A 14,157-nucleotide genomic window follows, 5' to 3' on the forward strand; every position below is an offset into this window, starting at 1 on the left:
AGCAGTGAAAAGGAAAAATATTAGTTTTATTGTAATTATTTTACCCGTAGCTAAGTTGCCTTCCAACATTTAACTGCAAATTCCACTTTTTAAAATGAAAGAAAATCCACTGAACTCTGCAGTGGCTCTGTCCCACCTTCATCCCAGTATAACCTTCATTCCTTTCATGTCAGTTTGTGAAAATGATCCTAAGAGGACAAATTATGTGATTGTTTCATTTGCTGATGTCGGACCACTTTGTGTTCTTGTGTTAACAATTAGCTAACAATAACAGATCACTTTGATGATAACCAGGGTGGAAACGGGGTCATGACCTTTAACAGCCGCATGGCTTCACTGCAGCTGTGGATTTCGTTGGCACACAAACACACACACACACACAGATCTGATGGAAAAATTAAATAAAACATCAGAGTGGGGCAAATGCAGATTCCTATGAAGATCACTGCACACGTTTTATTTTGGTGAAATCAATTGTGTCCAGATGTGTTGTCAGGCCAGGACTAAAACAATGGGGAACAAGGGACATAATGAATGAAGGCTTCATGTCATTTCTTAATTTATGCAATCAGCCTTCAGTTGCCCAAAGTAAGAGCTAATTGATTTGTTTTTATTGGAGACACTCATTTTAAATGTGCTGTAACTAATTTTCTTAAAATCCTACTGATGTTCACATCCTGTCTTCAAAACTAGTTTTCCTTTCTTTTCTTTTTCTTCTAATTATGCTGATCAAATCTGGATGTAATAGACATAGAAAAACAAGACTCTGGACATAAGCTGTATATTAAAAGCTTACTAAATGGTAAAACTGTGGAGGAATTTGTGGTCTGCCTCAACTTTATTCCATTAAGTTGATTTAAAACCATTGAATTAAGTTAATGATTTATGGAGGACAAAAAATGACTGAAGTATAAGTAAATAAATATACAAATGTATTAAATATAAATAAGACAACTCAATAAATAATGTAGAAATAAAATAATTAATAAATAGTTATATATTGAATAAACAAAAATGTTTTTGTCAAATAAATTAATACATGCTGAAAGAAATACATTCAAAAATTAAAAAAATGTGATTTGTTTATTTTTACTATGCAATAGATCTACATTCCTATGTTTCTTTTTTTTTTATTTATCTATTAACTTAAACAATAATTTCTTTATTTCTTTTTTCATTTTTCTGTGCCTGTATCGTAATTGGGCAGGTGGTCCTAAGCCCAATCTAAAGCAATATTGGTCAGTTAGAATTATTTCCTGAATGTAAAGTCAGTCCAGCCTGCTCTCTGAGTGTGGCTGGATATTGTAGAACCTCAATGCTGCTTTAGATGTGTGTTAGAACCTTCTACCAAATTAGAATACACATACAGAAAAACATAAATATAGAATATATATAATATAGAGCAGAATATGGAAATTCACAAATAAATCTATTATTAACAAGGGAATGTTGAAACTAATAAATATAGGTGTGTTTTATTGTAGAAATACAATAAAACACATTTATTTACTTATTTATTTATGAAATCATTTTAGAATATACTTATCTATTTAATTGCATGCATTACTTGTATGCGAGATTGTTTGTGGTAATTATTTTATCCGTATTTATTATTTTATTCTTTGTTATCTGGATGTAACCTTTGCATTATTTTTGCATTATTTACTTACTGTTTTAGCTAAAAAATAATTTTTTATATGACTTTCTATATTTAATTTTAAATCATTTTTACTTAAGTCATTTTTTGTCCTCCATAAATGTTGTACTCCATCTAGTGGCATACATTTGCTGTTGCTTGGATGTCAGACTGGATGCATGAGGGCACGTTTAAGAACAATCTCATGAGACGGTAAACGTAACAAATGTATTTCTGTGTGCATTATGTTTTAAACTTAGCCAACACTGCTCAGGACAGTGAAAGGGCATCCTCAAGTAAAAAGAGTCTGACTACTTAAGAGCACTTTTAAGTTAATTCCTTTTTAATGGTGTTGACTTTGGCTTAGTTTTAATTAATGACTTGGCTGAAGCAGCTGCTAAAAGCTCTGGGAGGCAAGATCCCAAACTTGAGTCCAGAAGCTGAAGTCCGGGCTCGACTCTCTGTTACCAAACCCACAGCCAGATCAGTTTGTGATCAGGTGGTGCTGGATATGACGTATTTTCTTCAAAGCAGGGCAATGGGAAACAAGGAAATTTAACAATTAACAACAACAACAAAAAGTGAGCGCCACAGATGCAGTCACATTTCAAGTGGGAGAGGAACACATTACAAAGTAGGTTTTCCACAGTAACTGTATTGCAAAAGTAAACAAGGCGGACAATCATATCATTCAACAACAATATGTTTGTTCCTCAGAGTTTGCCATTTGTCGATGTCTTAAAAAAGTGAGCCATGATCTCAAACAGAATCGTCTACATACAGAAAAATATAGATTCAGGTCAAAAAGGATTGTAAATACTTACTAGTACTGTAAATAACAGTAAGGGAAGACAGCTACAACAGGTATCATTCACTGTCCTGGCACAGTGGATGCATTTAATAGGCCGGACATAAAAAAATAAATCACAACAAAGCAACACACGTATTGTACAAATAAAAACCTGAAAAAATGTCCCACAGACACAGCTTGATCGTCTCAATTCCGAGAGATGGACGCATGGTTTACATCTGTGACTCAAACACTGCTGCTATAGAGTGTAGCACATGTTTAAAATGTCCTGACCAAAGTAAAAGGACATGAGATAGAGAGGCATGGACACAGCTGCTTAGAACTATAATATTAACAATAATGATAATATGTCCCATTGGAAATGTTCACCATGATGCCACGATAACATTGACATGAAGTGAAGACAGGATGAAGAAAAAGAAACTGTTGCTAATGTCGATGTTTGTGATGCCCCCCCCCCCGACCAAATAAAAAGAATAGAAAAAAAGAAGAAAAGAAAATCATCTGCTAAGGGCAATTTCACAAGTTGATGAAATATTCAAAAAACAAAACCTCTTAAGAATTGTACAAGTATAAAAAAGCTACAAACATTAATAAATTACATCACTGACACATAAACACTTCACAAGGTGCTAGTAAAATAAGTCTGAAACCCTTCAGGATACTAGAACTCGAACAAGAGGCTGGTCATAGAAACTTTAAGTGTCTTTTTTTTTGTTTTGTTTCTTTCTTACTTTTATATAATTTTTCCTCAAAGCTTCGTCTCTTGTTCAAAACAAAATCACGATACAATTAGCTTTGTGTATGTAAGGCCATATGACAATAAAATGTGTTTTTTCTTCAGTTGTTTTCCAGGCAACACCTTTAAATCTAGGGGGAAACTTAGATAAAAGTAATCTCTGCAATTAAAGAAGAAACAAATAAAAAGAAATTCAAAGTTAAAAAATGAGGACTATATTGTATATCCATATATATATATATATATATATATATATATTTATTCAATTATTCATAATTAGCAAAACTGGTAAAAATGTAGAATTAAGCTTTAATGGGAAAAGATACAAAAAGTATTAATTTAAAAGTCTATGTACAAGCTACATTCTACATACTGTACTGTGTCAAGCTGTAAAAATGCAGAGATGAAGATGTTGGTGCTGCCTGTGAAAGCAAAAGAAGAGTGAAAGTATCCCCATGTAACTGCAGACCGGTCATGGATGAGGCTTATCATTAGCTACAGGTCCCACGTAGTGTCAGAAATCCTATGCTTCTCATGTCCAAACACAGCGGGCCTTCGTTACTGTTCAGTCCTACAGTATCTCGTGTTGAACCGAGACATCTGGACACTGCCGCTGTCTGACACACACATCGTTCCATATGATTCATGTTTGTGCTTTACAGTTAGTCCATGAAGTCTTGTTTCCTATCTATGACTCGGCACAAATAAATACACATCAGCGCTGATAGTGCTCTGCAAAGCTAAGTGTTAACATAAAGAGATAAAATGCTCCAATCAACTCATCGTACTCTATGATACATGGAGAATCTTGGCTGGAGAGGGCAGCAAAGAGGTGATTTTTACGTTTCAACTCGCGACCACCAGCGCGGCAATGATAAGCTGCATCCATATAAGTTGGAATTGACATGTAAAAATCCCCAAACCCTAACCCAAGCGCACATGCAACTGTATACATGCAAGGGATACTTTCGAAAATCTTGGAATGACTGCAATGTACTTCTACTTGATGTTTTCGCGACCCCTGATAAACTGACAGCTGTAGTAAAATGAGACATGTTCTCTTAAAAAATATTTATAGTAGGTTCTGTACACTTTAATATCTGAAAGTTATAAAGTATAAGTAGAGGCAAAAACCTATTTGAGTGATGTTCTTCTTAGAAATTGAAAAATGCATGATTTTCTTCTCCCATTTTGTTTCAGTTTTCTTTCCCATTGTTGGCTTTCATCATTGAATGGGGAGAGGGAGGGGGAGATCGGGAGGGGACCCAGCTCATGAATTCCCAGTCCTACAACGGTCCACTGCATGCTACAGGAGAAGCTTTCCATTTCGATGGATCTTTAAAATCTTTCCAAGTCTTTGTTTGGCTGTTGCCATGCCTTTCTTTAGCCGCTTAGCTGTGAAAAGAACAAGAAAAGACAGGAGATAAGACGGGACGTCCAGCTGGAGAGGTAGGTCTCAGTAATGATACAGCGATACAACCCCGCTTCCAAAAAATTTGGGACGCTGCGTAAAATGTAAATAAAATCAGAAAGCAATGATTTGCAAATCATTTCAAAGCTCGACTTGATTGAAAAATTGTACAAAGACAACATATCAAATGTTGAAACAGAGAAATTTGAGAAAGTTGTGTAATACTAAAGAAAACAGTTGGTGGAACATCTCACAGCTAATTAGGTTAATTGGCAATGGGTCAATATCATGACTGAGTATTAAAATAAAGCATCCCAGAGAGGCTGAGGTGAGGTGTATCAAAATCCACTCATAAAAATACTGCTTCAAACTCCACAGTGTACTTTTAAGAAGAAAAATAATCACAGTCATTTGTGTTAATTCCTTTAGTCTAATAGATTATTTAAAATACATTCAATAGAATAGATGAAGTATGTTTAGGTTACTTCATTTCTGCCTGTACAAGTTAAAGGCCATCTATAAATGAAATGAATGTGACTGCACCTTCAAATTAAGGTGAAGGTGGGACACTGGTTCATTTATCTGAAGAGGTAAGTTGTCTGTATATAAACGTAAGAAAGCCAAAGAAAATACAAAGTCTATTCTACTTCACCAATGAAAGCTTATTCAGCAGTTGCCAAATGAATATTTGTCAATGATTAGTACCAAATGTGATTATTATAGTCATGCTGCTAGCGTGGCTAAGAAAAACACCCACAAGGGCTCTAGATGTGATGCTGTTAACCTTAGTCTAACAGAATGAATGTACTGCTTTTTATGCACAGACTAAGACTTATCTATCTTCCAACCAGGCCAACCAGTCTAACTGTTGCTTTCAGGGAGACTCACCTTTGGCGTCCGCTGACCCCACACGGTCCCCCTTCGCCATGCTGCTGCTGTTGGTGCTAGTGGAGTTGGTGCTGTTGTTGGGAGAAGACATGGACGGTCGCCTCTGGCTGAGGAACACCCCTGGTGCCATGGGCTGTGGTCCTGATGGGGACTTAACGGTTCCAGTGTTGAACTCGTGATCTGTCAGACTGCCATCTTGGGAGTCCAGATTGTGCTCCGGCGAGCTACTGTCCTGAGAGATTTTGGGGGGCTCCTCAATTACTATTGCCTTCTTTTTGGTGCTTTTCTTCTTTTTCTTGGTTTTCTGTTGCTCCTCCTATTAACACACATTTCCACTGAGTAATACCTTCCGGGATATGTATTATTATTATTTATTATGTATTGTTAAGTCTATTTACAAACCTGATGAGAAAGCTTTGCTGCTGCTGCAGCCAGTCCAGTTTCTATGGAGGCCACTCGTGCTCCTTCCCTCGATGGCCGCTCCTGTCGAGGAACTGAGGGTCCTACACGAGCTGCAATGAGATTATCGTAAAGGTTTAGAACTCACTGTGAGGTGCACACATAAGAACAATAATGTAAGTATTGTAACAAAGTATGTACCGGTCGGGCTGTATGGAGTGTCGTCACTACTTTTCCGCTTTTTCGATCTAGATTTGAAAACAGGATTATCCTCTTCGGACTCCAGTGAGGGGTAAACTAAAACCGAAAGATGTAACAGATTAGGAACACATCATACATGTAAGGTTTTTAGTGACAACATGTACAAAATCAGATATCACTAGCCAAATTACTGTCACACATAAAGCAGAAAATGTGACTTAAGTGCACTTATTTCTGTTTTCCCTGCAAGTCCAGTGGTGGAAGTTTCCAATGACAGTGTCCAGGACAGCTGGGAGGCAGCTGTTAACTGCTCCATTCTCTCTGCCTGCTCCCAGCGTGGCCATTCCAATCTAGACGTTTTATTATCTGATAATTAGACGATCAAGATAAAAAATGGCCTGTTTACAAAAGAAGAAAAGAATGTGTGCGAGAAATGCTTCTCGCTGGCCTCAGGATTTCAGAGCGAGAATGTTCGTGCTACGAACAACTAATTAGACGCTAATTAGCAGTTCAAAAAGAATGTGAAATAACAATTCAGAACTTGTGTTAATGGCTTATTAACAAGCTGGGAGGGCCCGAACAGCTGCGTTTGGACGGGGTTCACAAAGAAAATGTTTCACAAATTGGAGAGACACAAAAGGGCGAATTTGGAAAGGATGCACGAAAAATAAACACAAACCCTATCATGTGCTCCTAATGAAGAGCTGCAGACCCAATTTAGAATTAAAGACCCACATGTTGATTCATCAGGGGTCAATCTGTTTTAACCAGCACCTGTTAGCAACAGTGAGAACCAGGCATGACAGATAATTATTTTCTCATTCATTTGCTCAAAAAATAACCCCGTGACACCAGCCTGGCCTCCGTGAGCCTCCAGTCATCTGGCATGTTCTGAAATTCGAATAAACACAGGAACAAGAGGAATGAGTTGCCGCTTACCGTAATCGGAGTCCTTGAAACATGCATCCATGTGATCCTGGTCGTCATCGTAATCCAGACTTTCCACGCTGCTGCTCTTCCTGGGTTTTTTTGGGAGCCGCTTGGTGGGCCGCTTGCTGTTATTGCTGCCGCCGCTCCCACCTCCTCCTCTGGCCTTTTTGCCAACCTGCGTGCCGTGCGAGTTGCTCTTTGACTGGCTGTTGTTTTTAGACTGGGTGTTGCTCCACGGCTGCTGCAAGCTGTCTGAAGACGACAGGTTGGCCATGGACAGCATGCCCTGAATGGCCTCCTGTGTGCTGGGAGACGCAGGTGGCTGACTGTAAGTACGTCAATAAGAAATACACAACAACACAGCCATTACACAGAGGAGAAGAGTGACTGAGAGGAATCATTCAAAAAGACTCTGAAGTGGATTTGAATGTCGGCTGTTGTGTTATTAGGCATCATTATCATTTGCCATCTGCAGAATATTACAAACTGTAAATATTCTGCACTGACCTGCGATTACTTTAAGTCACATAAAACGTATTTACTTTAAGAAGCAGTTACAAAAATCATTCCACATACCTATTAAGCTATTAGCTGCTGAGCTGCAACAATAAGCAAAGGAACTATCATACGCTGCTATAATAATCCGCGGTCTCTTCATTTCCTGCTTTCACAAAACTCCTGCTTCAAAGCACCACGACAATTTGAGAAATCAACATATTTTAGCCAATGTTTTCCTTCTTTCTTTCATTGCTCATTTGTAGCTTTCAATGTGGTGGAAATAGACCATCAAGAGCTGAACCAAACAGCAAACAGCATAAGGGAAGAGCCTGGAGCCACGCAGTGTTTGATAGATTTAACGCCGGGTGGAGACAAACATTGACTTAACACAAACTGTTGACAGACTCTGCGTAAATTGTTGCTTCGGTTGCTAGTTGATTTTTCAGCTAGAAGCAAAATTCTAAAATTCAGCTTTTCCATCCAATTATATTGCCGCTTTGCAGGGCCATTTGTTTGTCAGCAGGTCGCCCCATTAGGAGCGTAAGGCCTAAAATTCATTTAGCGAGAGGAAAAAAGGTCCAGTGGGAGCCATTTAGAAAAGTAATGCTGTAACCCGAGCGTGTTTAGATGTGAACGTTTCACTGGAGTTTATGGAAATGGAGTGAAGAAGCAGTAGGAGGGATCAGTCTACCTGTTGGTGCTGTAGTCAATCCCACCCACTTGCTTGCTCGCCTGCAGAAGGTCGAGAATCCCCGCCGAGTTGCTGCTCTTTTTCTTCACCTTGGAGTTGCGACTTTTGACCTCAGGCTTGGCCTCTGTATCTATGTGCAAAGTCTCTTCATCTGAGGAGTCCACACTCTGATATTGGAGAAAGTGGACAGAGTAGCTCTGAATGAATCTGAATGGGATTTCTCCAGAGTTATTTCAGTCTCTGCCTATAAACGCTTAATTTCTGCACACAGTTTTCCTGCAGTTTCATTGTTTTTAATCAAAGACCTTGGCCAGAATAATGCACCTGAGGCACTTCACAAATGATATCCACATTTAGATACTTTCTACACTATCATTCTGATGTTTGGGGTCACTTACAGGTGTCTTTGTTTTTGTATGAAAAATATATTTTATAACCTTAAATTAATCAAAAATACAATGTGGCCATTGTTGTCAATGACTATTGTAGGTGGAAACAGCTGCTTTTTAATGGAACAGCTACATAGGCAAACAGAGGTCCATCATCAGCAAACAAAAGTACAGTGTTCCAGTGGCACAGCATGTTTATTAATGCAAGTTCAATTAAAAAAAAAAAAAATTGATTAATAAAAAATTCTGTTGCAACTATGTTAAGCTAAAAACACGTCTTGATGGACATATGGAAAATAAGGACATTTCTAAGTGAACCCAAGCTTTTTAGCAGTACTCTTTTGTACAATGTATACTTTGACAGCCCCTGAGGATGTAGATCCTTTGGTTAGTTGCCCGCAATACCCATTTAGTAATCCAGCCCTGGATCTGGCTGAAATTAACCATAAGACTCCAGTTTGTTTGAAAATTGATTCAAAGCTTGATGAAAATATCCAGTGAAGCATCAGATCAAGGTTATGATATGGTTTCCAGTGACCTCTCATTAGTCAACATACAAGCATCTGGTATTAGTCTGTTTCTTCCCCTTTTTCTGTTCACACCACAGTTATGTCTCTCATCACTATGTGGTGGTCTTTCTCTGAATTACCCAGAATGCATTTTTCATGTTTCTTTTTTTTTTTTTGAGCTTTAAAGGAGCACTGCAGCATGTTCTGGCCTATGTGGATTTTCTGTGCACAAGCAAGGGGAAGTAGTTTTCTAGGTCAGTAATCAAAAGTAAGTAGTAAACATGTACATACCTTGGTCACCATAGGTTGGAACTTTGTTTTTTTGGCTGGCTGAATGGGTTCTCTGATGTCTGACAAAACTGGAAAAGTATGACAATGACAGTACCAATCACTGAGCAGCAGCAAACTCAAGTTGTTAATCTGAATATTCTTTTATTGTTCATAGTAGTGCTGAAAGATAAAATCATTGGTACTCATAATAAAACAATTACTTAGCTAAAACTACACTATGTGACTTTTTTCTGATATTTTGTTGTAGTAGAAATATTCACCCAAACTGATCTTACTGTAAAAAGGTGATGTCAAAATCTTTTATGACCCAGACTTATGGAAAAGGCTAGCAGGAATATCTTGTGTTATTAGATTGAGGCTCGCCCTTCTAACCAATCATACATGGGGTCATTATTTCTGCCTGAATGGTGTGTTTAGTAGGTTCTTCATTATTCTAATTTCATAAGAATAATACATATTCCCATACATTTCATACTGTAGCTTTAATTAATCAGATGGATTCAAACAGGCATTCAGCAATTTGGTTTATTTGTGTACCAAAATGTGCCAAATGCTTGACACATCGATATTAACAAATTACTTTACACTAAGATATACTTTGAAGTATTTAGACAACAGAATATTGGCTTAGAGAAAAAGTAAGACGACATTAATTATTTGAGCTGTGATTGAATAGCAGTCACACTTTGCAAAACTCAATAGTACTGTCACATTTCAGTCTAGAAATAAATAAAATGGAAACACTAAATGAAATACATCCAAAATACTCACAGGAAAGATCTCTCTTAACTGTGTTCTTTTTCCGTCTGATGGGGAATTCGTCAATCTTCAGCTCCCCCTCATCTGAGACGTACTCATACTCGTCTCTCACTGGCTTGGTTTTGTCCTCCTTTAGGTTTTGTAATGATCCAAAAACACTTGAGTTGGTCTGAGGTTTCAACATCTTGGAGCTGGAGAGGAAACCGCAGGACAATAAAGGGGTGATACGAGGCTCAGCCAGACTCTCACAGTGAGAAGTCCTTGAATTAGCTCTAATGGATATGGTGCCGATAGCTACATAGCTCTATAATCACCATAATACAGCGTATGAGAAGGTTAACATGCTCTCTTCTTGAAAGGCTTTCATTAAACGTTTATATAGCAATCACAGCCATCCCATACATACCCAAGCATTTTCTTGTGGGACATAGTAAAGCTGAATCTGTCTTTATTGCCTGAAAGCGGTGTTCTGTCAAATTTGCACTCCTCCTCCATTTTCAGCAAGGAATCCGGTTTACTATTCTGTAACGTTAGAAAGGAAATGAAGTCAGAAAAGTGATGTTAAACTAGAGATTAATAATGCATTAATAATGGCTGAAGAGGTCACCGACAATTATTAGCCAACAGTGTAGTTTCTCTCAGGTCTGCTACGTATTTTAGCTTCTTTTAGCTCATTGTTTTTGTTGCATAAACAGGACATTATTAAAAATGTGAGGGCCATAACAGATTTCTGAGGTGACAGTATGTCAGCATTGTGTTTACAGCTTCTTTCTGCAGCACCTGAATGTTGTAAGTTGACCCTTCATTATAACGGCTTTGCTTATTTACACTAAACCAAGCAAAGCTGCCAGAATGTCAACGCAGTGTTCTTTTTACACAGCCAGTGGTAGAGGCTTGACGTGCGACACACACCTCGTTCTGCTTTCAAAACAGTTATGGTTAAACTGAATATTGATGTGCTTTTGGTCAGCAGGCACATTTACAACATGGTTCAAACCTTGTGTCACTGTGCGTCGTTACAACATGTTCATGTGAGCTGCACTGTAATGTTCAAAATCAGACATTTTGATTTTAAAAGAAAAGCTGATTTTAAAACTTTTTTGTTATAAATCACTGTGGCCATTGGAGAGGCATGTAAACAGAGATGTAAAGACTTCCATCATCAGCAAAGTTGACCATGAAGGTATTTTAAGAACAACATATCGAATTAAAACATTAAAGCCGTTCATTCATTCATTTCCGTGTTTTTTTGTCCCATAGAGCATACACACTCACAACAACCTCCTGTCATGATTCTCTGTACTCCACACACAACTGAGCATAACATTAAAAACATTTAAAAAACTACAACTCATCATCTAGACTTGCCAAATGATATTGGACTGAATGGATTAAATTCTGCTTTTTGGGACAGCACAGTGCATCACATGATAAGGGTTAGGGTTAGGGTTAGGGTTAGGGTTACAGTAACAAGGTTTGACCACTGTGCCACAGTGAGCAGGTAGACCATGAAATTAGTTATTTTAGTGTAAAAATGTTACATATATATATATATGTTATAAATATATAGTGTAGAAACATTATGGAACTGTCTTCTCAAATCTCTAATCCTCTAATGTCCAATCTGCAGAAAACCAAAAACTATCTCCCTTTTCTTAAAGTCTCTGCAAAATGATATTACCAATTTCTAACCCTGCAAATTTGACGAATGGGAGCTTTAGAGTCAACATAAAACCCTTACTAGAATAAGGAAACATATTTCTCAAATGGCCCGGAATAATTCAAATAAATCCAGTCAAACTAGGTGCTAGTACTTGGTAAATGAGACACATGTTTATTGTCTTTAACACACTAAAATAACAGCTCTGTAAAAACAGAGGGGAGTAATTTGATGAGGATAAAACACCTGACTGTTAAACAGGCCTGGATCATCCTGATGTTAATTTCTACACATCAGATTCAGTTATGACATGTTCTGAACCAATTTAAACCAAATCAGATCTACTGAGAGGAATGCACAACGGCTGCCATGCACATCACCACTGAGCAGACAGGGCAATTAACTGAAATCTAAGAATGTACATTTTCAAATATTCACCCTTCAACAATTTTCTTTCTTAAATTAAAGGCATGTGATACAACAGAAACCTAAAACAAAATTTTCAGTATATGATTTTTCTTCATATTTTTAAATTGACACTAATAAAGCAGCAAAGACCTAACTGCCCTGCGCACTGTGCACAGAGGAACTGTGAACTTGTACAAGAATCAACTGTGATCACGAATGGGGATGTGGTCTCGAGTGACCTTGGTTAAAATCTAACAGGGTCTCTACTGCATCTGCAAATGTTTTGCACAATGTGAAGGAGCAGTTGGATGGAGATCCTTGGAGGGGACTGCAAAACATTCCACAGCAGTTTGGCATTGACTTTTCCACGAAACTAAAGCCATCTAATGTCTTCCGTTCAACAAAATTACTGAGCACTTTTGTTCTGCGAAAGCCTCCCGCTGTTGTTCAGCAATAATGACAACATATGTAAATAGGAGAAATGTGGTGGATATGTAGGCGGCGTAAATCCATTGGCTGAACTCTTAGCAGATTGTAATTCCATTCACTCTAGCATTAGTTTCACATCTTCACAAAACACCTCAGCTGAAATGATCGTACCTTGTATTTCCATTTTGCTTCAGTCTTGTTCTTATTCTGCTCTCTGATTTCAAACTTCTCCACGTTGTTCTGCTTTGATACCTCCTTCTCTGACATACCCAAGACGTTCTTAACAGCCTGAAAATATTTGAACAACGGGTCAAAGTAGGTTACTTGGGTGAAAGTTAAGGTTAAAAACAGTCACTTATGCTACAGCAACATCATCATCCGCTCACCTTTGTCTTTTTTGATTGATCCATTTTACTCAAGATGTCCTTTGCGTGTGACTCGAGAGCTGCAAAGCTAGAGGGTTTGGGAGGTGGTGATGACTCTTTCACCTTCTTCGCTTTTTTCTTTCCACCTTCCTTGACCTTAGGCACCTTCGGAGGCTTGGGGGCCTTGGGCATCTTTGGAGGTTTGGGAGGCTTGGGAGGCTTAGGAGGTTTGGAAGCCTTCTTCCTGGCCTTCTCCCTGCTGGGTGAGGGGACATGGGCCGGGGAAACGGGCTCTTCTGGCTCGGAGTGGGTGGACGGTGCTTCCTCCACTGGCACTTTAATGCTGGGCTCACTCTTGATGGCTTTTGTTGCATTCTGGAAATATGATTTAGTAAACAGCAATGATGAATGAGGTTTCATTCGACTTGAATAGAGAAGACTGACAAATAGATATTATTATTAGATTATTATGAAACTATGGATGAAATAAACTACATAACTTGGTTTTAAAATGTGGTTCAAGTCAGGTCAGCTTCACACAAGTGAACAGCTGAGACACATCACCCTTCACACCTGTACACGTACTGTATGTGATTCTGTTTTCTGTTGATTTTAACATAAATCTTGTCCAATCACTAGTGGACAGTGTTAAGTGTAAATGATTACTAAGATGATTGTGCTCCGACGTGTGAATCGCAACGTGAACAGGCTCTTTGAGACGGGTTGATCAAAATACCTCTGACAGTCTGATCTCTTTGGCAAGATCCTTAATTAGCTGTGATGGTTTCATGTTCTCTGGAAGCTCATCTTCATGTTCCAAGAGGGCCTGTCAGGAGAAGGACAAACTACACTGTCTTTACGTTGAACACATCAGATGGACAAGTCCCACTGGAAACATATCAGAATATGTCCCTACCTGCTTCTTTGTCCAAGCTCTGAAGGCTCCATTGATGATTTTGGCACCATGTATCAGGTATGGAGCTGGTTGCTTATTTGCTTTATGTAAACCTACAGAAGGACAAATTCAAATGTTATAATTGAATGACTTTTAAAGTTTAAGTGGAGTCTGCTAACTTTAACTAACTAAAAGTTTACAGAGAACATGTTTGGTGCAGCAGAGATTTAGAGGATGTCAGTGAATAA

The 14,157-nt window shown here is 38.2% G+C and overlaps 1 protein-coding gene across 3 annotated transcripts in view; it reads right to left on the bottom strand.

The window, feature by feature from the left end:
- Positions 1-2,273: 2,273 nt before the first annotated feature.
- phf2 (PHD finger protein 2) overlaps positions 2,274-14,157 on the bottom strand; it is a 31,962-nt gene continuing 20,078 nt past the window's right edge. The window contains exons 10-22 of one of the 3 annotated variants that reach the window (XM_026344609.1): positions 13,931-14,022; positions 13,751-13,840; positions 13,036-13,389; positions 12,821-12,937; positions 10,559-10,674; positions 10,165-10,343; positions 9,394-9,461; positions 8,205-8,371; positions 7,025-7,320; positions 6,086-6,181; positions 5,888-5,997; positions 5,486-5,801; positions 2,274-4,581 (exon numbers count right to left, since the gene is read on the bottom strand). In XM_026344609.1, the coding sequence (XP_026200394.1) occupies positions 4,493-4,581; positions 5,486-5,801; positions 5,888-5,997; positions 6,086-6,181; positions 7,025-7,320; positions 8,205-8,371; positions 9,394-9,461; positions 10,165-10,343; positions 10,559-10,674; positions 12,821-12,937; positions 13,036-13,389; positions 13,751-13,840; positions 13,931-14,022 (2,090 nt within the window). In that variant the 3' untranslated portion in view covers positions 2,274-4,492. Of the gene's footprint in view, positions 4,582-5,485; positions 5,802-5,887; positions 5,998-6,085; positions 6,182-6,216; positions 6,452-7,024; positions 7,342-8,204; positions 8,372-9,393; positions 9,462-10,164; positions 10,344-10,558; positions 10,675-12,820; positions 12,938-13,035; positions 13,390-13,750; positions 13,841-13,930; positions 14,023-14,157 lie in introns of those variants that run through there. The other 2 variants (XM_026344608.1, XM_026344610.1) reach the window with 2 other exon arrangements.

This window comes from Anabas testudineus, chromosome 5 (genome assembly GCF_900324465.2).
Source record: "Anabas testudineus chromosome 5, fAnaTes1.2, whole genome shotgun sequence".
Lineage (NCBI taxonomy): Eukaryota > Metazoa > Chordata > Actinopteri > Anabantiformes > Anabantidae > Anabas > Anabas testudineus.